Source organism: Lipophrys pholis, assembly GCF_963383615.2.
Source record: "Lipophrys pholis genome assembly, chromosome: 20".
NCBI classification, from domain to species: domain Eukaryota; kingdom Metazoa; phylum Chordata; class Actinopteri; order Blenniiformes; family Blenniidae; genus Lipophrys; species Lipophrys pholis.
This window is the reverse complement of record NC_137648.1, coordinates 9,450,880-9,472,925: the sequence shown is the minus strand read 5'-3', so window position 1 is coordinate 9,472,925 and position 22,046 is coordinate 9,450,880. Positions and strand designations below refer to the sequence as shown.

At 42.3% G+C, this 22,046-nt stretch overlaps 1 protein-coding gene across 2 annotated transcripts; it reads right to left on the bottom strand.

The window, feature by feature from the left end:
- Positions 1-2,230: 2,230 nt before the first annotated feature.
- slc35b3 (solute carrier family 35 member B3) lies at positions 2,231-11,941 on the bottom strand. 2 transcript variants are annotated; one of them, XM_080488935.1, is made up of 10 exons: positions 11,438-11,921; positions 9,676-9,912; positions 9,432-9,553; positions 8,819-8,973; positions 7,218-7,325; positions 6,265-6,362; positions 6,096-6,188; positions 5,684-5,795; positions 5,457-5,526; positions 2,231-4,180 (listed from the first exon to the last, which is right to left on the bottom strand). In XM_080488935.1, exons 2-10 carry the CDS (start codon positions 9,889-9,891, stop codon positions 4,030-4,032), a joined length of 1,125 nt encoding a protein of 374 aa, XP_080345061.1. In that variant the 5' UTR covers positions 9,892-9,912; positions 11,438-11,921; the 3' UTR covers positions 2,231-4,029. The 2 variants fall into 2 exon arrangements, with proteins under 2 accessions (XP_080345061.1, XP_080345060.1); XM_080488934.1 differs by having other exon boundaries at positions 2,863-4,180; positions 11,866-11,941.
- Positions 11,942-22,046: the final 10,105 nt, after the last annotated feature.

Here is a 22,046-nt window from a genome sequence, read left to right as displayed (position 1 = left end):
AGGAAAGGAGGGGACATGGAGTGGAGAGAAAAAAGCAAACGGAGAGATTGAATGAATGGAGACAGCAGAGTGGCAGAAGGAAAGATGAAAAGGGGAAAGAAGGAGACGAGGAATCCTTGTATGTGGATTATACTGTACGTAGATTTATAGTTCAAGCTCATTGAAACAGATTCAAAGAAGCTCATTTAGCCTCATCCCTCGCTTAATTTGGGGTAATGAGAGATGATGATGATTCCCACGTTTACAATTAAAAATAAATGCACCTCCATGTTGTAAACAGACATAGTACATAAAGTACGTGAGTACACCTCCCATTTAACTCGGGATGGCGGCGATCTTTCATGTGTGCGCTTCGCGCGCGATTCAGCGCGAGACTGCATATCCTTCACATCTCCACCTTGCTGCCCCCGCTGAACCGGTTGCACCCATAATGAATGGGCTGCCAGCCCTCTCCACTGCGGCCGTCCGAGGTCTGACCGCATATTATATAGCAACCCTATCAGAAGTGGACCACATATTATATAGCAGCCTATTTGCTGGAGAATGATGAGCTCCGAACCACTCCCATTATTTATTAGGAAGGTCTACCAACGAGTGCGACCAGAGGTTGGATGGCTTAAGCTACCAGGCGCGTGTATGTGTTGAGAAATGGGGGTTGGAATGTGAGTGGAAGTGGGGAAAGAAATAGGAGAAAGGTAAAGCAGAGATATAAAAGCACTGTTCCAGAATTTATTCCGGCATTTATCAGTTTTGACTTTATGTTAGCCCTATAATCCCAGGACATTCCTCATTCAAGGAGAGGAACTTGTCAAACTCACGGTCCTGCTGAGGCCCGAAGACGAATCACCAAAAGTCACTGATCATTACGAAACAAAATGTTTATCTAACTATAAAAATAAATCTGAAAAAAAAAAAAAAAACCTGCTGACTTAAGCGAAGAGCAATTTCCTTTGTGGCTTTGAGAAATGGTCGAAATCCTCGGCATTCTAACAGGGGTCAGCCTGCTTTGTTAGGTGCATTCTCTCTTGGTGCTATAAGACAAATGATGTACTTTGCCTTGGGTCAACTGGGCTTTCCCATCCCATAATGACCTTTCAGGGAGCTGGAAAAGAACAGCCGTTCCCACAGCGATGAAGCAGTGGCGTTTGCTGCACATCAAACCTCTGCAGCAAACCGCAACTGCAACATGCCCTCTCAACCTCTAATGGGCTGTTCCTCCATTCATAAATCATACAAAAGCAGTAGTTTAAACAGGCCGGCGTTTGTCATAAACAGGCCTCGTGAACACAAGATGCTTTTTCCTACTTTGTGCCCGTGTGAGGCAAAGAATCTGCAGCCAAATAAGAACACATCCAAAGTCGTTTTCTGTTTTCAATTAGGTTACATGCTCCTGATCTGTGCAATGTTTGCCACTTTGCTGTGGAAGGAAAACTTAGCAGCCCTCAGTGTGTTTGTGTGTGTGTGTGTGTGTGTGTGTGTGTGTGTGTGTGTGTGTGTGTGTGTGTGTGTGTGTGTGTGTGTGTTGCTGCAGTACTGCCAAGGGTTCCCTGGAGGAGAGCAGATCTCTGTCAGTTTGTCATCACACACAAGCTGCCAAATTTTATGAAATACCAAATTACTAATTGGCCCAGCGTTGGGTTTCCCGCCTGGAAGTGAGACTGTAATATCGGGGCCTCTATTAGGATCACAGAGAGAGCCACACTCAGCCCGTCTCCTGCTGAGTTGGCAAGTCTCTTGTCATTTCACAGCATCGGCAGTGACACACACACACACACACACACACACACACGCACATGCATATACACATGAAATGATAATGAAGGACAAATGGCTTTGCAGACATTTTCCAGCGTTTTCCGAGGCTGCACACACATTCACACCCAGGATCAGATTGTCAGTATTGGATGTGTTTGAGTAACAACATAAATAACACACAGATAACATTCTGTAGCGGGTGTCTTGAGAGCGAGGGGTGAAACTCGCAGAAGACACGGCGAGGTGATTCAGCTTGGACTGCTTTTTATACAAAAACAAAAAATATGTCATTAAATTGCTTCAAAAAATGAAGTTGCACAATTTTCAATTTTCATATGGCCGAAAATCAAATCCTTGTTTGAACCATGCAAACCTATGAGTATGAATAAAAAAAAAAAAAAAAAAAAAAAAAAAAAAAAAGACTCTTTGTTTTGTTCTATGCCATACATCAACCAGCTCACAGTATACAGACGTATATGCAAATCTCTTTAATGAAAACCTTCAACACTAGATTAACTGAAAACTGATGCAAAGTGTTGTTGACCACAACACATCTATGTTTTTCACCATATATTCTTGCTGAGGACTTTTACATTGGTGGGCTACATCCTGGGCAGGTCGCCACTCCATAAACACATTCACACTCAATCCAAGACCCACCACTTCACCTGAAATCGATGTTTTTGGACTGTGGCCAGACGACCTGGACAAATTACTCCCATGAAGAACACGTCCTGAAACCTGACTAAAACCAGGGTATTCTTTTAATGTGGCAATTATGCTGACCACTAAACACACTGCTGAGCTACAGGTGGAATAAGTAGCCTCTCTTTCCCTGATGCTTTTAACTTAAAATAACTGGTAAGTATTTATATAACGGTTACACTGTGATGCATGAACACTTATTTGATTGTTGTGTTTCCTTTACATTTATGATCAATTCTTTGTCGCGCACGCTTTCATTATGATTCCTGCTTGAAAGTCGGAGGGTAAAAAAGGGTAAGAGAAACAACACTGGGAAAATCCTTCCCCCTGACCCTCCACCGTTACATATTCTAGTTGTTTGGCTGGTATACCAGTGAGAAAACATTTTTTTTTTTTTTTTTTAATAATCACAGAATGAAATCTCTGCACTACATGTGTGAATGGCACCGCCAAGGAAGTGGTAGTGTACCTGGGAATGAAGCAGGTCGGGCAAGACTGTAAATCAGCATCTGTACGACTGACACTCACAGGATGGATCCAAATGAATAGGACAGCCTCGGCACAGTAAAGAGTGCTGTTTATTTTCTGTCTAGCAGTGCCGTCTTTTTTTCAGTCCTCCTAATCAAACACGCCTAAGGCCACTCGATGGCTAAACACACACAGGCACACGTACATTTTGGCAGCATTTCAACTCTTCTCTCAAGCGGTACAAGGCGAGAGAATAAGGGCTGCCTGACAAACCACACGCACGCGAACACAAAACTGTAATTACTAAATACAGACTTTATTGTAAAAAGAGCTGCACCCTTTCACCCAAACATATGTTAGCAAACCATGGCAGTCGACAGTGTTGGTATACAGGGGAGTGAAAACGACTCCGTATTCTCCAAATCGCCGCCACAAGAACACTCCAATCGCAATTGTTGTCAAGATTAGGGTACAGTTAAATATGAATTACTAATAAACTATGAAAGCCACTTTTAGAAAGACAATGACAATGTAAAACAAAGTTTGGTTTCATCCTTCTGGCACATGCGGGGGCAAGTATATTTAGTTTTTTTTTTTTCCCTGTTGGTGGTGGGGGGACAATCATTTCAGACGTGACACTCAATAGCAGGTCTCTGTACTCGCGTACTGTTCCAAGCACTCAAGGGTTTAAGTGTTTGACTCAACTCCAGTGCAAAACTGTGCAATTTGGTTAGCTAAGGAGCCGATTTCCCTTTACAGTCTTCGCCGTCATTCAGAGCTGTGAACTCCGTGTTGGGAATGTTTCTGCGGGGCTCTGAAGTCCTCCTTCACGAGATCCCACGGGGCCTCCATCCTCTCAGAAAACCCAGTCACGCTTCCTTCAGTTTGCTGCAGAGGTACCAGCGTTTGCTGGTAGACGGAGGTTTCACCGCATCAGCAGTTCGGAAGGCTGCGGTGAAACCCCGTACAACCCGTGGTTGGACTCGACGGTGGCGTTCGGGCCCGGGACTCAGGCACATGCTCCAGCGGATCGTCTGAGACATGTGGGCCGACACTGCACCTGGAGCTGTGCAGGACTCCTGCCACACTCGCGGAGCCCTCCTACACGTTTTGGGGGAGAAATCGGACTTTCTTCCCAGTTAGCAGCCAACTCCTGAGGTCCTTGATGGAGGGAAGCTTCATCTTGTCTTTGTTTTTACTGTAAACATTCAGGAAGATGCCAAAGAGCACCAGAAGGCCGCCCCAGATGTACCTGATAAAAGAACAAGACAGGAAGGCCAGATATTTTAAGAGGGTGAATTAATTACTGCTAAAACTGAAAAACATTTATTAGGAATAGCAGGGTTGAACAGGATTGCCAATGTTTAGCTGTTTTAGACCTTTTCTATTAGAGTTCCTTTGTAAAGAAAGTTCATCAGGACTATATCATGTTATATAATTCTGTCAATTTTAATGGGACATCCTTGGTTTTGATCCAAGACTATAACAAACTATGAGCTAACATTAACTTGTTAAACTATCAATTATAAAGATTTTTCATACTACATCTTTTCATTCTTCTTATTTGAAAGAAAATATAGCATGATCATGGGTACAAAAATAAGAAACTTAAATAATCACAAGACTAAGATTGCAGAAAATTTACAATATAGTAAAATAAAGGAATACTATTTGTTACGGCAAACCACAAATTAGAACAATGACAGACACGTCTCATATAATCTCTTTGTTCTAAAAAACTAAAACATTTAGTAGACTAATTATGTATATTCAAAACAAAAATGTTTCATTATGTTGAAAAAAACAGAGCAATTATTAACACAAAGGTGTGAGTAAATCTTGGGATTACTCATTTGAATGAGTGTCTCTTTTTTGTTTTGGTCCCTTCACTTTGTTTTTTTATTTTTTTGCACATGTTTGGAAATCAATAAAAATACATAAATAAATGTGTCTTAGGCTTGTGAAGATGGCCTATTAGTGACTCACACTGAGTCAAAGTGTGTGTTTTCGTTTTGATCGTGCCATTAGATGGCAAGGTTATTTTTTTTTAGTAAATTTGGCACGCTTGCTAACTTTGTCTGATTTAAAGGAGAAAACCCTAATTAGGGAGTCTTTTTGTCTAAAAACTTTAAAAAAAAAAAAGTTTTGAAAGGGCCTGCAAGTCCAGTCACGGTGGAGGGCACACACCAGCTGGAGGGAGAATGAAGTTGGCCATGATGATACACAAATGCTTTTTTTTTTTTTTCCCCGTATTACGACACATACACAAGTATGTGGAAGGTCGGCGAGCAGAAACAGAGCCGGAGAGGTATGAGACCTTTGTGAGTTGGAGGGCGAGCCAAAGAGTGAAGGACGGGGAGAAAGAGCAGTGGGACAGGAAAGGTCTGAAAATGGACTGAGGACATGAAAACCGGGGGCAGGGAGGCCAGACCAAGTTGTATTAGTCAAAGGAGAGGTCGCTGGTCACATTGCAGACTCTCTTTAAACGAGGAAGAAGCTGCGTAAAGTCAAAAGGTGACGGTACTTACTGAAAAGTGAAAGGTTTTGTAAAGAACATGAAGGAAAGTATAATTGTCATGGCCTTCCTTCCGGTGGTCACTGCAAAGAAATCAACACGTGTGATGCGGTCAGTAAAAGTTAGTCCACCGCAACGCCATTACAAATCACAAAATTGTTGTTGTGACTTCACAATCAGAGGGAAACACCATTTTCTACAATGTTGGTTCTTAATTGGAGATAAAACCGTGGTTCTGACCTGTGACTGCGACCAGGGCACCAAACAGCTTGATTAAGGCCAACACGAAGGAGATCCCAAAATAACCCGTAAGAGAAAAGAAGAATGCATAACCGTACGTCTTCACTGGATGCTGGGAAGGAGGAGACAGGAACAGACGGATTAACAAATCGGATACGAGAGTCTATCACAAAACACGTGCAGGAACTAAATGGAGTGTGTATCGCGGAGTCGTTAAATCGAGTATTCGCAGCCTAAATTAAAAACCAGCAGCCGGTGACATTTTAAAAAGGTATTACAAGCTCACTGGAAACAATTTGATCGGCATGCTGCATGTACACAATATCATCAGCAAGTATTAAATAGAGGATTCAATGTTTCCTGCATTATGATACAAACGGCACTTAAAATTGTCTCCCGTATATTTATTTACCTGTGAGCAGAACGCGACTGCCGGTCCAAGCCCGCCCACACAGAGGAGGCCGGTTAGTATGTACACAAACCCAATGGAGTACGAATACAGCACCTGCCAACATAATCCCGCAAGATCAGTCAATATTCCTACCATCATTACTACAACTATTAGACCTTTTGACACGTACCATCTCAGAGTTGGAGCCATTGTGGAGTTTCATGGCTTTCTCTTGCACGTTTCCAATGGCAGCATCGGCGCACAAAGCCAGCGAGATGAGGAGCACACCTGAACGACGCAAAAGACATGTAGGAATTACAAAGCAACACGACGGACTTCTTATGTGAAGCAGATGTATGAGCACTTGCGAAAACATGTTTACAGCCAAAGTTATGTAACGAGGAGAAGGAAGAACAAGAAGGCACATGATCGGGATCATCATCCAGCCACATGTGCACTGCGGTCAGTGATGTTGCCTGTGCCTGTATTTTAAGACCGGCGAGGCACCGCACTGTCATGACGCGACTTAACTTGACAGTGTTCTGCTCGGGTCTGAACTGCACCGTGAAAATGTGACTGACAGACCGCAATACACGTCGGTGAAAGACATTCCCTCTAAATGAGAAGCATTCTTTGTGTTCATACCAACAGGAATTTAGTGAAACGACCGCCATTTCTGTCAAACTGAGACAAAAATAGCCGACGCTTGCTTGCAGCATGTTCTTCCAGCTTTCACGCAACGGTAAATCAACACTGGCGAGAACAATGGAAAAGAAATGTGAGAAATACGCTCGATAATGGGCGCTTCTGCTCATGAACGCTCAATAATCTGCTAATGAAAAAAGTGCCAAATGTTTCGTTTTTCCAAGATGCGGAGACCCAAAAGGAGGCCTCATGCTGCAGCAGGTACGTGGAAGCAGACGGGGGCCTTTCGACCCACGTACACACTACAGGTTACTCCCACAGCCCCAAAAACATACATTTTATGCTGCCGACTCTCAATAACCATTAACATGCGATAGTTTCTCTCTGGTTGTCCTTTGACCGGCTGGAAACCTGGCTAAGATGTTCGCTGCCTTCCCGTATACTCAGCTGAGGTCAACTCCAGCATCCCTGAGCTGGCTATGGAGTATGGATGGATACCTGTCACATTGAAGGTGGGGGCGACTTTGCTATCGGCCAGGGTGAACCAGATGAGTCCCAGACTCATGCAGAGGGCAGCAGACACATCAGCCAAGTTGTAGCGTTTACCTGTAACAAAGGCAGTCTTTTAAAATAGACATTACATAAAAAACACTGCATGAGAAACATCAGGAAAAACTGCATCGAGAAAATCCAAAACGTATACAAACGTGAAACTTTGAAAAACCCCTCAGAACATCACAATCAGTAGAAATCAAACTGAGGCGGAGGGTGTTATTTTCCTCAAGCGCAACGAAAAGAAATCCTCGTTACTCGACTCACTTCTGAGGCGCAGAGGAACATGGACTCAGGTAATAACGCAAGTAATCAAAGTTTTTGCAATGGGCATTCTTCTTAAGTCAAAGTTTCTGATATCATGCATGTAACAATGTGCATAAAACAGAAAACCTGTGTGGAGAGAACAAAAAACAACCCAACAACAACAGGATGAAGGAGTCTTCCAAAAACAGTCTGATGGATGGATGCCTTCAGGTTGACAAGGGGACGTAGCATCAGGTCGGCCATGGCCCGCTTTGATTCCCTGACTCGCCTTTGAAGGTCTCACATCAGATGCAACCCTGAATCCCTCCCTCCCCCAATCCATCCATCCATCCACCCCTCGATCCCATCTCTGCAGTCTAAGTGAACAATTTCTGTTTTCCACTCGACCCCTTGAGGGACCGTGGTCCCTCACATCTACACATCCAGAGAGAGACGCAGAGAAGGGGTGAGGAAAAAAACCCCTCAATCTGACGTTCAGGACACAGAACGTAGAGGGGGCCAGAGTGAAGATGAAAGGACGAGCCAAAAACCAAAAGCTGGGAGAAAGAGTCGACGCCGCCGACCGACAACAAGAGACGTGGATAAAATGGGTGTTCTGAGAACTGAAAGGTGGGCGTCGCTTGAAAGGGAACGTGTCATGACTGAAATGAGGAGCAAAATGTAACCCCTCTAAAAGTCTAATAATAAAAATGGGGACTAATATTCAGCTCCCAGAGTTCTTCCAAGGTTCTTGCAGGATGTGATCTATGGGGTATTCCAGTCAAACGTCAGGCAGACACAATGATCGGTGAACGTTGTCGTGAACAAGGCTTTAAAATGAAGCATGGCAGCAACGATAACGCGAGAGAATCTCGCCAGGCAGGAGGATTATGATGAGCCTTGTAAAAAGGGAGTCGTCTTCCATGTGGAACAGCATGGCACTTTCTTTTTTTTTTAGGTTGTTCAAGTCTTAAGTATGCATGGTTAAAACCTTTCTTTGTTATGCGTAGTATCAAAGAATGCCAATGCCTTTATGTGTCTTCACTGGGTTCAAATACTGGCCAAAACCTTTGTGTGTGGAATTTGCAAGTTCTCCCCATGTGTGCGTTGGTTTCCTCCGGGTAGTCCGGTTTCATCCCACAGTCCAAAAACATGAATGCCCTGGATGTGAAAGTGTGTGTGTGTGTGTGGTTGTGGATTTTTCTCACGGTAACAAAAGTAAAAAAAAAAGTCAAAGCAAGAGTAAATATCTTGTGCATGTTGTGTACATCTGCAAATAGATTAGGACATAAACAACTGACCTTGTATAAACACTCCCCCAATCATGACCGGAATGAGTTTACAGCACTTGAAGATGACTTGTGTAGGATAGTTCAAGTAGCCCAAAGAGGTGTTGGACAGGCCCATTGTGCCCACTGTTAGAAATGCTATCATCATATAGGTCTTCCCTGGTATCCTGGAGGAGACAGAAAACAGTCAATCTATTTGAACATAATCCTGACTAAAACAACCGGATTTCATGCAAGTACAGTGAATATCTATGCCTTTCCTCAATCACATGCACACAGCTGACTGCAGGGCTGTTGAGGCCACGCCCCCTACATGCGCCATGCATCCCTCCATCACATGCACAGATGAAACTACACAAAGTGAAGTAAGTTTTGATGATATGATGTGGTAATATATTTAATTTGATGTATTACTTATATTTCACTTACAAATGTCACATAGAAATGTGAGGGGTGTTGAATATAATTGTTTCTACGATGCGGACGCTGACAATTCTGCATCAATGGAGCGACGAAACATAATTGAGTAAAATAAATATTTCTGAAATTCCCCAGTTTAACTTCCCATGGAAATTCACCAGAAATTGTGCATCCCTCTGTGACACTAGGCAGAAGGGAGACGTACCTTCTGCGTTTGTCCTGTGTGAGCTGAAGCTCTACTAGTCCAAACATGGAGTAGAAGCCAAACTGTACCAGAGTGAGGTACCAACCAAAAGGCTTGAATCCTTCCACGGAAAATATCAACTCCTGTATGAAAGAGACATACACAAAAAAAGTCTTGAATATATTGAACATCTTCTACAAACATTTCCAGTCGCTAACACAGGGGGTCTCAAAGTGTGGGAGCACGAACGCTGCTCCCGTCTTACCTGCAAGTATCCATAGATAAGGTAAAAGAGGAAGACGCCAGCCACACAGATGAGGAACTGTGTTGGCGGACTCCAGCTGCTCAGGTTGATTCCCAGCACTTTCAGCTCCTCCACAGACTTTATGTGGGGGGACATCACCTCCGTAGACGAGGGAATGGAGATTGAAATGTGTTTCCGTGAACTGTTGTAGCCCACCAGGCCATATTTGACACTCATTGTGTCCGTGCCTGCTGGAGGCTGTGGGGTATAAATAAAGAATTTGGCATTATTAAGAGAGGACAACGATGCATTACAGCACTGTTGGTCAATCGCATTATATTTGATCTCGGTCTCCATGGCAACAGATGGACATGAAAGGATGTCAACCTTTCAGCTACTTGCGAGGTGCTTCTCCCGTCCGCTTCGTATGGGAGATTTTTCACAGTTTTTAATCGATGCATTCGGGAAGCTGAATCAGTAACGAAAGTCAGAGCGCACTATTCCCAAGTTTTCTGCACGTTTTAACGTGCTTTTTAAGTATGCGCCCCCAACGGTGCGCAAGAAGAAAAATAGTAAAATCAAACAGCCGCCGAGGATAGTAATCTTTGCGACTTGCCACCGAGGCAGGCACAAGAGTAAGACTGTGTCAAGAAGGCCGCATACATTTTAAAGGACGTAAGAGGACAAAAGTGACACATATTTAGAAAGTAAAAGATTGATCAGTGCTGAAGGAATACTTAATATACTTATCACTCCTCCATCGCTCTGCAGAAGTATTACATACGGTCTTAATACTTACAAAAATAAATATGATCAACGAAAAAAATGTGATCACAAAGTACTGGCTTGCTGGAGGGCTTCTAGCTCCTCTCTTGTAAAACGAGTTCTCAGCTTCATCAGGAGGTCAACATCCTTTGTACTGGCAGGATTTGGTATGTTGCTTTAATTTAAGGCTTATACTCGCATAAGACTTTCTTAGGTATGCTGCTATAGGTTCACACTATGCATTGCTGTACCTTTGCTCTCTGTGCATATAATGTCCGCCATCGACTGTCTTAAACTTTGCTTTCTAATCACTGCAGGCGTCACCCAGTTCAGAGTTCAGCATTATACGCTTTCCTCGCGAAATGGTTTGAGGCAGATGACAACTGCTTGGTTATGCAAACGTCACATTAAAAGAGATTTTTTATTTTTAATAATTTAAAAGAACAGAAAAGTAGTCACAGCTTTTAATTTTAAATCCAACTCATCATTTCTCGTGACGTTTAACAATGAAGCATACTTAATCAAGCATAAATATAAAACGTCATGTTATCTATTCAATTTTTTTTGATCCAATATTGCAATGAGGGGAGAATAATGTGGATGTGGAATTGTTGGGTTTGTCTTTGTGAAAGAGCCTGAAAATGACTGTGTTGTCTTTGGAGTTTTATAAATAAAGTTGAATTAGTTGAGAGTAGATTTAGAAGGGCTAAAGGTAATCTAAGCTGACAACAGATTAAATCAGATTAAATCCCGCGCTCCAAGATTCAAGGAGCTGAACTACAGATACTTAAATGTGGTTTAAAGTGTAGTTTTGCAGTTTATATGGTGTTAAAGGTGTGCCGGCATCGTTATTAGCATAGCTTAAAAGCAACTAATTTGTAAGTGCTTGAATCTAAAATGTCAATTCGTAAAATGGTGCAGACTATCTTGTAAAGAGCAATTGCATCCCCAGCACTGATCTTTTCATAATCTACATTAATGATCATAGATCCTCATCTTTATTTTCTGCAACATGTACCTCGATAGCAAGCCTGTTATCTTCAGCAGCACTTCCGGGTTTCTTTACGTGTGCCTGTCCTCTTTTCCAGAGGCAACGCTTGCGAAAATCATTCCTCTACAGCCAACTGCTTCAACTCCCGCACAATCCGACCCATTCCATGTTTTTATTCCGCACTGGCGTGCGGTCTAAACACCTGTAGAAGCACGTTAGCCGCTAAATGCTAACTGCACTCCGCTGCAGAGCAACACGGATCCAACAACTTCCGCTCTGCTGCGAACTCTGACCCGTGACGTGATTGGTCCACAGACGCGCGCTAGCAGCAGGTAAAGTGTCTAAGTAATTAAATAAATATGCAATAATTCCAGCTTGAATCAGTTTAAGACAAAAATAAACAAGTGTATTTGGCTATCATATAATGTTTAAAATGTGCTCAGTCAATGTTTTACCGGTGTGAAGCTGTTGACGTCGCTCATGAGGTTTCTTATAATGTCCTTATCAGATCTGCTCTTCAGGTAAATCCGGTTCCGTGGCAAAGCATCCTGTTATGTTTGGCTTCTTTGAGCAACGTGTCATCAATGTACTGACGTTTAAAGGCGGAGAAGTAACATGCAGGTTTAAAGGTGTAGGCAGACCTGTTAGATGAGGGTGTGAAACACACTTTAGTTGCACATCCAGCACAAATATAATCTTGCGTGGGACGGAGTGGTGAAATAATGCCATAATAAACTTTAAAGTTCTTTGTTTGTCTATATTTTCACAAAAACCAAACAACTACTACAGAAAATTCCTACAAGATCAACATGAAATCAATTTTAATCAGATGACTTGGTGCAAAAATACAGTGAAGTGTCAAAAAAGCTTTTCATACAGCTGTTGTTTCGTGCATGTTTTTACATACTCACCATGACACTATGGCTTTGAGACTATTGCTAGTGTGCTGTCTTTCATGGCAGCATTACCAATAATGGTAAATGTTTAATCTTTTGTACACGGTGTTTAACAGGAGTGGCGCCGACTGAAGTGGTCTCTGCTGTGGGCCATCTGCTTTAAATATGAATTATGTGTTCAGACAGAGATGGATTTTGACATACTCGGGTCATAAAAAGCACCCATTCTGGTGTAAAATCTTACTTATTTGAAAAGCTGGTAAAAATGTTATGGAAAACGCAGATAGTGTTATTATGCATCCACTTTTTACTTTTGTGCACATATTTTCTCCATAGATTTTTAACGTTCATTGATGAAGTGACTCTGTATCTCCTGCATTCCAAAGGCGCTCTGTTGGCTTGAGATCTGTAACGGCGAAGGTAAACTGAAAACAGTGAACCCACTGATCATTTTAAATAACCTTTTGAAATGATTGGAGTTTGTATAGTGGTGGAATTTGTAAACCCAGTGGCTGGAAATGAATCCAGATATAATACTGTTGACTGGGATGTAAACATGATTACATTTAGACTATTTCACTGATCGCAGAGTCAGTCGTTAGACAAAGCAAGATCGATTCCATGATTTTAAATTGTTCACTCCAAATTCTGACTTCAATGTTTCAACATCTTATCAATCTCCTTTTATTCACCGTTGGACAAACATGTTGGTAAACATGAATCGTTGCCTCAGTTTGCAGGATGTAGCCGACTGGAGTGGCAGCTGTTCTAGTTTTCTGCTGCTGAGTGCCATCTGCTTAAAGGTTTCATGAATTGTGTGTTCAGAGATGGAATTTTTCTTCTTCTCTTTTTTTTTTTTGCACACTTTGGTTATAACGACTGATTACTTGAGCTATTGTTGCACTGTCATTGCAAATCTGTCTAGACTTTTTTTGTCTGGCGTCGTTCAAACATCTGGACATTTTCTCTTCGAGACCGTTGTCCTTCAGTCCTATAGATAGTTGTGTAGGGAAATCTCAAAAGATCAGCAGTTTCTAAAGTCGTCAGACGAGCCCGTTTGGCACCAACAAACACACATGCTCAAAGTCACTGGGATATTATTCCTACTGATCGCTCGGTTGAACTTTACCAGGTCGCTGCAACCGCTGGGATGAGATGGTCAGTTAGGCCTCGTTCACACTGCAGGGAAATGCGACCCAATTCAGATTTTTGACTCACAACTGACCCAGATCCGACCTGTTTAGTGGCCGTGTGAAAGCACCATTCCGATTTCTTGAAGCACTAACTATTCACATAAGTGATATGTATTAATCATATCAGATTTTAAAAAGTTTTTGAATTTTGACAGAGAACTGATTAACTTAAGTTGACCACTAAGATCGTTCCATAATTTTACTCCAACAACACCCATTTGTTTGACATTGGTTCTTAATTTCATTATTTCAAACTGAAGCAAACCTCTTAAATTATAATGTCCGCTTCTTAATTTGAAGAATGATTGGATGCTCATGGCGAGGGTCCCGTTCACGGCACGAAACGTAATTTCCAGCATTTTTAACTTAACTAAATCCATAAATTTTAATTGTTTGGATCTTATAAAGAGTCGATTTGTCGATTCCCGGAATCCAGCGTTATTTATTTATTATTATAATATCTCTTTTTTGTAGTATAACGATTGGGTATGTTTTACAAACATTTCCCCAAATTTCGGAGCGATATAATAAGTAGGGCAGCACAAGTTCAGTAAAGTTAACCTTTTAACTTTATTCATTCTGTGCATATATGGCGTCTTCATTATTACACATATAATATTTTTACGGTTTTGAACATCATTCCTACACAGGCTGCGATTTCGGCTGGTTTTAGGCTGGTTTTTATTGAGGCGTGTGAGTTTTACATTGTTTGGGCTGGAAACAGTGAGTCACATCTGGCAACCGGTGCTGACCATAAATAGCGTGCTCAGCGTGGCTTTACGTCATCTTCTGTGCATGCGCTCTGAGGCCCAAAAAACATCTGGTCCGATCACATGCACACGGCAGGTCGCATTTGAAATGATCACGCAAAATTTTTTTTTTTAAAAAATGGTGTCCCAGCAAAAAATCGGAATTGAGCGTCAAGACCTGCGGCGTGAACGTAGCCTTCGTGTCAATCTGTTGCTTTAAGTTTTTTTTTTAAGCGTGTTTTAAGCTGTAATTAGGTTAGTTGTACATTGTTACATCTATACACATCATAACTCTTCTTACTATCCACGTACGTATTTTTTGACAGACGTTAACATAAAAGCTAATTATTGTAATATTTTTGCTTTAAAAAAAGTTTGAGAAGGAATAGGTAAAAGTGAAACTTATATCCTGTTTTTTTTTTTTTTTTTGTTATTTGTTTTGCTTTTCCATAAAGGAAAGTAATTTGCAGCTATACATGTCATCTTGCCTTTTCATTTACTTCCATTGTCCGCGGCAACTTCTTCACGCTCCCTGAACTTTGAGTTTAACGTTTCTTTTCCCGTCATTCCCACAGTCCTTCCAGACTTCCCTCTTCCTCAACTTTTACCCTCATATCTTTTCCCATCAACTCTCTGCTTCCATCGCCATGCTTACACGCTCATATGAGCTTTCCCTCACTGTTACAATTCTTTCACTCTTTCCCTCCCCTTATTGCATTATTCTTTTCTCAACCTTCCTTGTTTTGGCTTTGTCTCTTGGCCATCTCATATCCCTGCCTCTCCGTGTTTGGTTTCCCAGCATAAGGCATGAGACCCCCCCCCCCCCCCCCCCTCCACCCACCCTCCTCCTCCTCTTTCTCCAGCCTTCCCTTCTCCTTGCTGTCCAATCTCAAATCCCTCTCTCTGCCTGCCTTCGTTCTCTCTCTCTCTCTCTCGCTCCCTCTGTCCTCTTTCCCCAGCCAGAGGTTAATACACTCCAGGATGGCATTATTTCCTCCCCGGCCCTCCAACAATATAAAAATTCAGAATGGACAGCTCAATCCCTCTTCCATCTCAGATTTGATTGTAATGGTATTGCCTCCTGTCCCTGGGAGGCCCCTGCCGCCTCGCCAACCCAGCCTTTATGACACTAAATGGCCAGGCTACAATTTCTCCATCTATTCAAAAAATTCTGTTAATAACTCATTTGGAATGAGCCGTCGAGACTCCCTGGGCCGTCTGCGGCCAGGTCTCTCACCTCTCTGCTCATAAGGGGTCACAGTATACAGGGAAAGATGCAGGGCTGAATCGCAAATGTAAAAGGTTAATTAATCTCACTGAATTTACGGTCCCCTTCCCCCATTCCCCGTGCGCTCCAATTGACAGTCCCAAAGAGACAAAAATGTCATATTTACAACCTGGAATGGAGAAAGTGCTCAGCAATGCACGGCAGCCGAGCACAAGCGCAGGCCCGTCCGGCCACTTTTCCCTTCTCCCCCGTCCAACTTTACAAGTGTGCCCATTCATCACGCATGATGGATTTATGTAATAAAACCCATTTCCTTTCCCCATATGATCCTATTAAATAATAAAATAATTATTTATTGATTATTCAAAAAGGTACATATGCGTGGGTAATGGCTTTGCACCACACCACTGGACCTGCAATAAATAAAGCCGGTAGTGAGAGGAGAGAGATGGAGAGGAATAAAGCAGAGTGATGGTGGAAGAAATGAAGGGGAATGAAATGACTTTTGAACCAGTGAAATCTGGGCCCACTTTGGCCTCTCGCATTGCGGATCAGGAGGGATATTAGTAGGTCTGGTATGGGAGTAAATGTTTTAATATTTTTGATGGAGCGTAGACAAAACTAACTTTAGACAAAGTTTGTGTTTCAGATTTTTTTGTTAATAGGACTTTTATTGTCCGTCCTTTCCACTACTGTTTATTTCTAATTATTTTTTAAACCAAAATTAGATTAATGTACCAAACACAAGATAAAGCTGGCATTAGGAGGCTGGTCACGTGTAGTTTACTCATTAAAGGACTTGTTGAGTCTTGGGTGCAGTAAACTGTCTCACCATAAAGGAGTGATGACATTTCCTTTTTCTTTCTTTAATCTCTCTCCAGGAAACACAGATCCACTCAAACAAACATCCTACCCTCATAATGATCCCTCCTATTATTTATTATTCACCATCCGTATCGCGAAGCCCTCCATCCTTAGCCGTGGATCATTTCAAAAGAGACACTTTAATGTCAGCCAGATATTACATTGAGAGCTTCTTAATAACCCATTTGTGTTTGGTCTTATCCTCAGCTAAAGTGCACTCACTCTCCGTTGTCTTTTTCCTGAGCTTGTCTCAAGCCTCCTGCATGCTACGGAAAACAGATGCTATCTCGGCTATATTACTTCTCAAAGCACTCATATCCTCTCCCATGTTATTTTCTTTGATCTGCTTGGCTTGCTGCTCTTACACCCCCCCCCCCCCTTTCCCCACCCCAATCCCCCCACCCCACACACCCCCCCCCCCACCTCCTCTCCCCCTACCCCTCCCTCCACCTCCTCACTTTCTCCCTCCATCCTCCATCCTTCCTGCCAGAGAGCAGAGACAGACCAGCCATCGTGGTTCATTCTGTTGTTTGTCATCAGAGGGCAAGAGGTGCCCGATAGGTCGCACCTCTTAGATTCACTTAACGTGACCAAACTGTTAGAGGGGGGAGTGACAACACAGTTACCTAGTTCGTCAAATAAGTCGCAACTTTAAAAACTTTACAATATCGAAGTAGAATGAGAGATTTTCTGGAAAAGGATTAACTAAGGTCAATAAGCTGTTTGGCCAGTTGTAAGATATAGAAATTCAACACATTTGCATACGTTTTTAAAAAGGAACACATTTCTAGTTTCTCACATAAAGATATTGGTGTTTAAGATTTTCAGTGATTTTGTGTTTGTTTGGATGTGACGGACACGTGAGTGGCTCTATGTGTTTACTGGGCTGGTTCATGCAATATGTTTGCAATGTTCACGCTGCATGAAAGGGAACCTTTTTCACTTTCTGTGAATAGGGAAATCAAGAATTGCAGCTTTATACAGACAAAACAAAGGTGGTGATGGAAATGAACTGAAAGTTGAATTGTTGAATTATTCACAAAGACAAGCAGGTGTAACAGAGTGAATAGGTGTCATTGAAGGGAAACACAGGAGACCAAGGAGCCTTTGACTTCTTATGAGCAGCCAGGAGGGGGAAGCATCTCTCTTTGCAAGTGTGCTTAGAAGAAAAGGAAAGAAGTAATTAAGCAAACAATTTACCAGGAATTGTGTGTCTGCTTATCCAATCTACCATACTCGCTTTTACTTTAATACATACACACAGAAAATAAAGGGGGGGGGGTGTTGAAAAAGATATTTTTTTTTCCTTGTCTCCTTCAGAGTGATGGTAAATGACACGCATGTTTCATTGCCCATTCATTTAACCTGCACTGTGCTTATGAAGAGAATGGGATTGAGAAACAAATTACGTAGTGTCATTTAATTAGGAGTTTTGCTGTGAGCAATAATCTAGTTTTTTCTCATAACCTTTAACTACTTAATGGATTTGAGAAGCTATTACCTTTCAAGATTTTTGTTTTTAATTATTTGGAGTATTGTCACAGATATGAAATGTCAATCACACGCCAGGATTAATGCTGCACTTTATGTCTGAATGTTATTTCCTTGTAGATTGAAGCTATAGGAGTTCTTGTAGCTGACAGGTTTGCGAAAACAACACACTTGTGCAAAATGCAGAGTTCAGCTCTTTGGCCTGTTTCCATATCACATTCATTTATCCTTATACTCCCGTTTACACATGTAGCCTAATTCCAAATCCACAAGAGAGCTTTATTTACATAGATATTATAATTATGTTTATAAGAACGGCAAAGCCATGGTGAATCTCAGAGTAATATTAGAAATACGCCTATGCGAGTCTAAGATTGGATTATAATAATGACTCAGTTTTAATATGTACAAATTCAATTTATAGTTTTCTTCCTTTGGCGTTTCTACTGTAGGTGTGCATGTGTAAGACTATAATCCGCGGTGTGTGTTTGGATAAGTCCGCAGTGGAGGAACTACCTCTCATCCTGATCACGTTTAGGCAGTGCTGTGAAAGTAGCAGACAGAGTTTGTTTAGTTTCCCCTGGAGGACATCGCAGTTCTCTGCCAACAGACCAACCCACGTACTGTGACACTAGGCCTGCCTGTGTGTGTGTGTGTGTGTGAGCGTCGCCTTAAATACATGAGCCACGTGAGGTATGCCTGATTTATTTTGCCAGACACTCACAGGACCATGAGGGCTCGTGTCCTGGTCTTAAATCAGCGCTGCTCCTGCGCACCTGGGCAAGGGGGATAATAGGAGCATATTTTAAATTCCTAAGTAGATCAGAATATATATCTATCAGAGGCACTTGATATAGCTTGTTTGGAAGTTGATAGTTTCACTTGTGCTAATGTCTTGGAGGATAAATGAAACACACCTCGAGCAGTTCAAATATTCGCCACCTTATTCAAATAGATGTTTTCACCCAGGTTTGACACGGCTCTTAGGCTGGCGTGTTGGCTCCTCAGACCCCCCATGGCACGGGGCATGTAATCATCCTGAAAGTCTCTCTGGGTGTCTGCACTCTCATAAAGCAGGAAAATGGATCGTGTGGCCCAGGAAGGGAAAATGAAAGAAAAGGAGAATGAAATTACAGACCTGGCTGACTGCACAAATCATGCATATCATGTTTTATGGCTTGCCAGAAGAATTCAACACCTGTGGATCACCGCAGCTATAATTGTACATGAACGCACCGGGATGGAGGTGGGAGGAGAGTTGTGGTTTGTGTGTCACTGAATATGTGATAGAGAGCGTGCGCGCCTCGTAGGTGTTTGAGCCCCTGGAAGTATGTTTTTGTTGGCGCGACCGGGGTTTTAGAGACAGGGGTGAGATGATAAAAGAAAGTTACGGGAACGCCGGTGTTCACATCCTCAGCACATCCTGGGCGAGCCACCCAGCTCACACGGCTCGCACACAGAGGCTTCATTTACCATTGTAATTACCCTGTTTATTTACCCTACATGCTTTTGGTGGTAAAACGGGGGCCAATTCATCAGATCAGGACAATTTGGCCTGGCTTTGCCGTTGCCATTTACTTTAATTAAACGGGGCAATCAGTGAATCATAAATCAACACGAGTGACGACAAGCTCTGTTTGAACATGTTCCTCTTCTTCAGTGGTGAAAATGGGGCCTTTTTTAAGCCTAAATAGCTCATGGAACATTTTCAATAAGTTTCGGAACACTTTATTCTAAAGTTTATCTGCACAAGTAGAATATATGTGCGAAGGTGAATTCCCAAATAGGATGGTAATGCAGCAGATAAAGAGTCTTCCCTCCTCTCCTGCTCCTCTCTGTCTCCTCTGTGTTCTGGATGCTGATGCTTGAGTCAAATTGATTACACCACTCCATCTGCATCATGACTGGCCTCCTCCTGTGTTTGCCGCCTCTGCCTACAGCATAGAGTTAGTGTACAATTACATATAGTTTAATATATCTGCCTGAGCACCTTTAAATAAGCATCACAAGTCCACAAGGTGATTTGTCTTCCAGCCCCATTACTCCATTGTACATCTTGATAGCCAGGGATCGCTCCTAGCTATGTTTAAGCATTAAATAGTGTATTATTATTTCACATAAATCAAGCCGAGACGTGAGGGGGGTATTCATAAATTTTGCATTTCTCAGAGACAGTATTTTAAAGCCTCTCTCTCTCTCTCTCTCTCTCTCTCTCTCTCTCTCTCTCTCTCTCTCTCTCTCTCTCTCTCCCTCTCCCTCTGCCGCTCTGAATTTGGAGACTAAAGCAATTCTGCTCCCTGCACTTGATAGTACATTAAAGATGGGCATATCAGGGAGGTATATTCAAAACAACATGTAATGCAGTTTAGATTAAGTTTGAGGTGCTTTAATGCATTCATCATCGCACTCTTTCCATAATAAGTACCCTTGCGTTTGTCGGTGATGCATGCAAACACGCGCACCATCATCGTGAGGGAACGCTGTATTGTTATTGTCATGAATAATGAGGAAAATAGTAATAAAACCTATTTATCTCAATATTTTCCCAGTTAACTCTGGCTACTGAATTTTTTTTGTCTGTGCGCCACGACGAGTGGATGAAATCAAATTTAAAGGTGAGTGTTTGCCGTCAGCCGCTCTCCCGAATGCGAGCGCGGCGGCCCCCCCCCCCCCCCCCCCCCCGTCTCCTCGTGGATATTAGCCGTGTGTTTGTGCAGAACGTCTACCGAGGAAATGACTTCACTCAGGAAACGGGATGTCAGCTCTGCACACAAGCAGGAGAGCTGCCAGTGGTGTAGTCGGCCCCGACAAGGCGTCCTTTTCTCGGCTCTGCTCCGCACATTGAGTGCGAGCCCACAAAAAGTGACAATGGAGGAAATTGGACTCGCGCTTGTTATGGTTACTCCAAGGACGCCGCTCACATTCGTTTCTATTTCCTGCCGTTGGCCTGGTGCCCCTGATTGGAGCTGACGGACAAGTTGTGGACTTTAGGGTGTGAAGTGAAATCTGAAGTTCTGTCTGTGCTAATGGAGGGTATCATTCTGTCACAACAATTCCCATAAAGGACTAAGAGGGTTGGTTAGGGTGTGACTCTTTTTTTACGCTTTAAAATTTATTTCACCAGATCTTGTGCGAATAGCTCAATGTGTGATGGCTTTTTTCTTTATTGAGAAAAAAAGGGTCAGTGCATCAGTGGAAATAATGCATCAAACCAAACAGTTAAATCAAAAGTAATAATGATGTTAATTACCTTCATGTATATATTAATAGTGTTCATAAATAAGAAAAACTAGAGGAAATGGCAGCCCACTCCTGTTCTGCACTAGAACACGAACCAGTCAATAATACCGAAGCAACCTGAGTCACTGGAAATCATGCTAAACATAAATTAGTGAGCTTAAGTTGTTTAAATAATGCAAAAGTTTCATAAGTTTGGCTTTTGTGATTTCATGCTCACACTGCAACAGTACACCACAATTAAACCTAATTTTCACTTTTAAAACATGCTTATCATTTTCTGCACATAATAATTATATGACCGCTGGCCCGGGGGGCTTCAGCGCTGCAACAAAGTCAGTAAAAAAAAAAAGAAAAAAAATCTTGTAAAAGTCATCGCAAATTGGAAATTGACATGATGCCAGGACAGTAAGTTAAGGATTGTGGGGGGGGAGTGAGGGAAAAAAAAAGTCTTTCTTTGAACTAGTTTTTGCTTGCAGAAAATATCGCTTCTGGGTTGATATTCTTTCTGAAGTGTTTCATGGCAATAAGAATTAAGAAATAAAGCATAGCGCCAAATGATTCAAAAGATGGCACACACCCACAGGTATTCTGTTCACATGATATCATCCTGTGCAAAATTGACAACTTCGTGTCTTGTAAATCTCCTTTTCTTCCAGCTTCGTATGCTTTCTAAGTTAAATGGAAGCAGCAACACACAACAACAGTTGTGGACAAAAAACTATCTTTTTATCTGCTTATTTGTGAGATCTACTTGTGAGGCCTTTTGTTTACCCAGTAAGGTTAGACGTTTTAAGTCTTTTGTTCTTTAGCACTTCAGAGCCACATGAAGGTCTGTGACATGGAGATCTGTATCTCTCTCTACCTCTCCCTTCATTCCTTGGAACAACGTCCTGACCTTGACATGTGCAGGCTGGCTGCATGTTTCCCTCTCAGTGCACTCGTTGCTCATGAACTGGAAACTTTGCTCCTGTCATC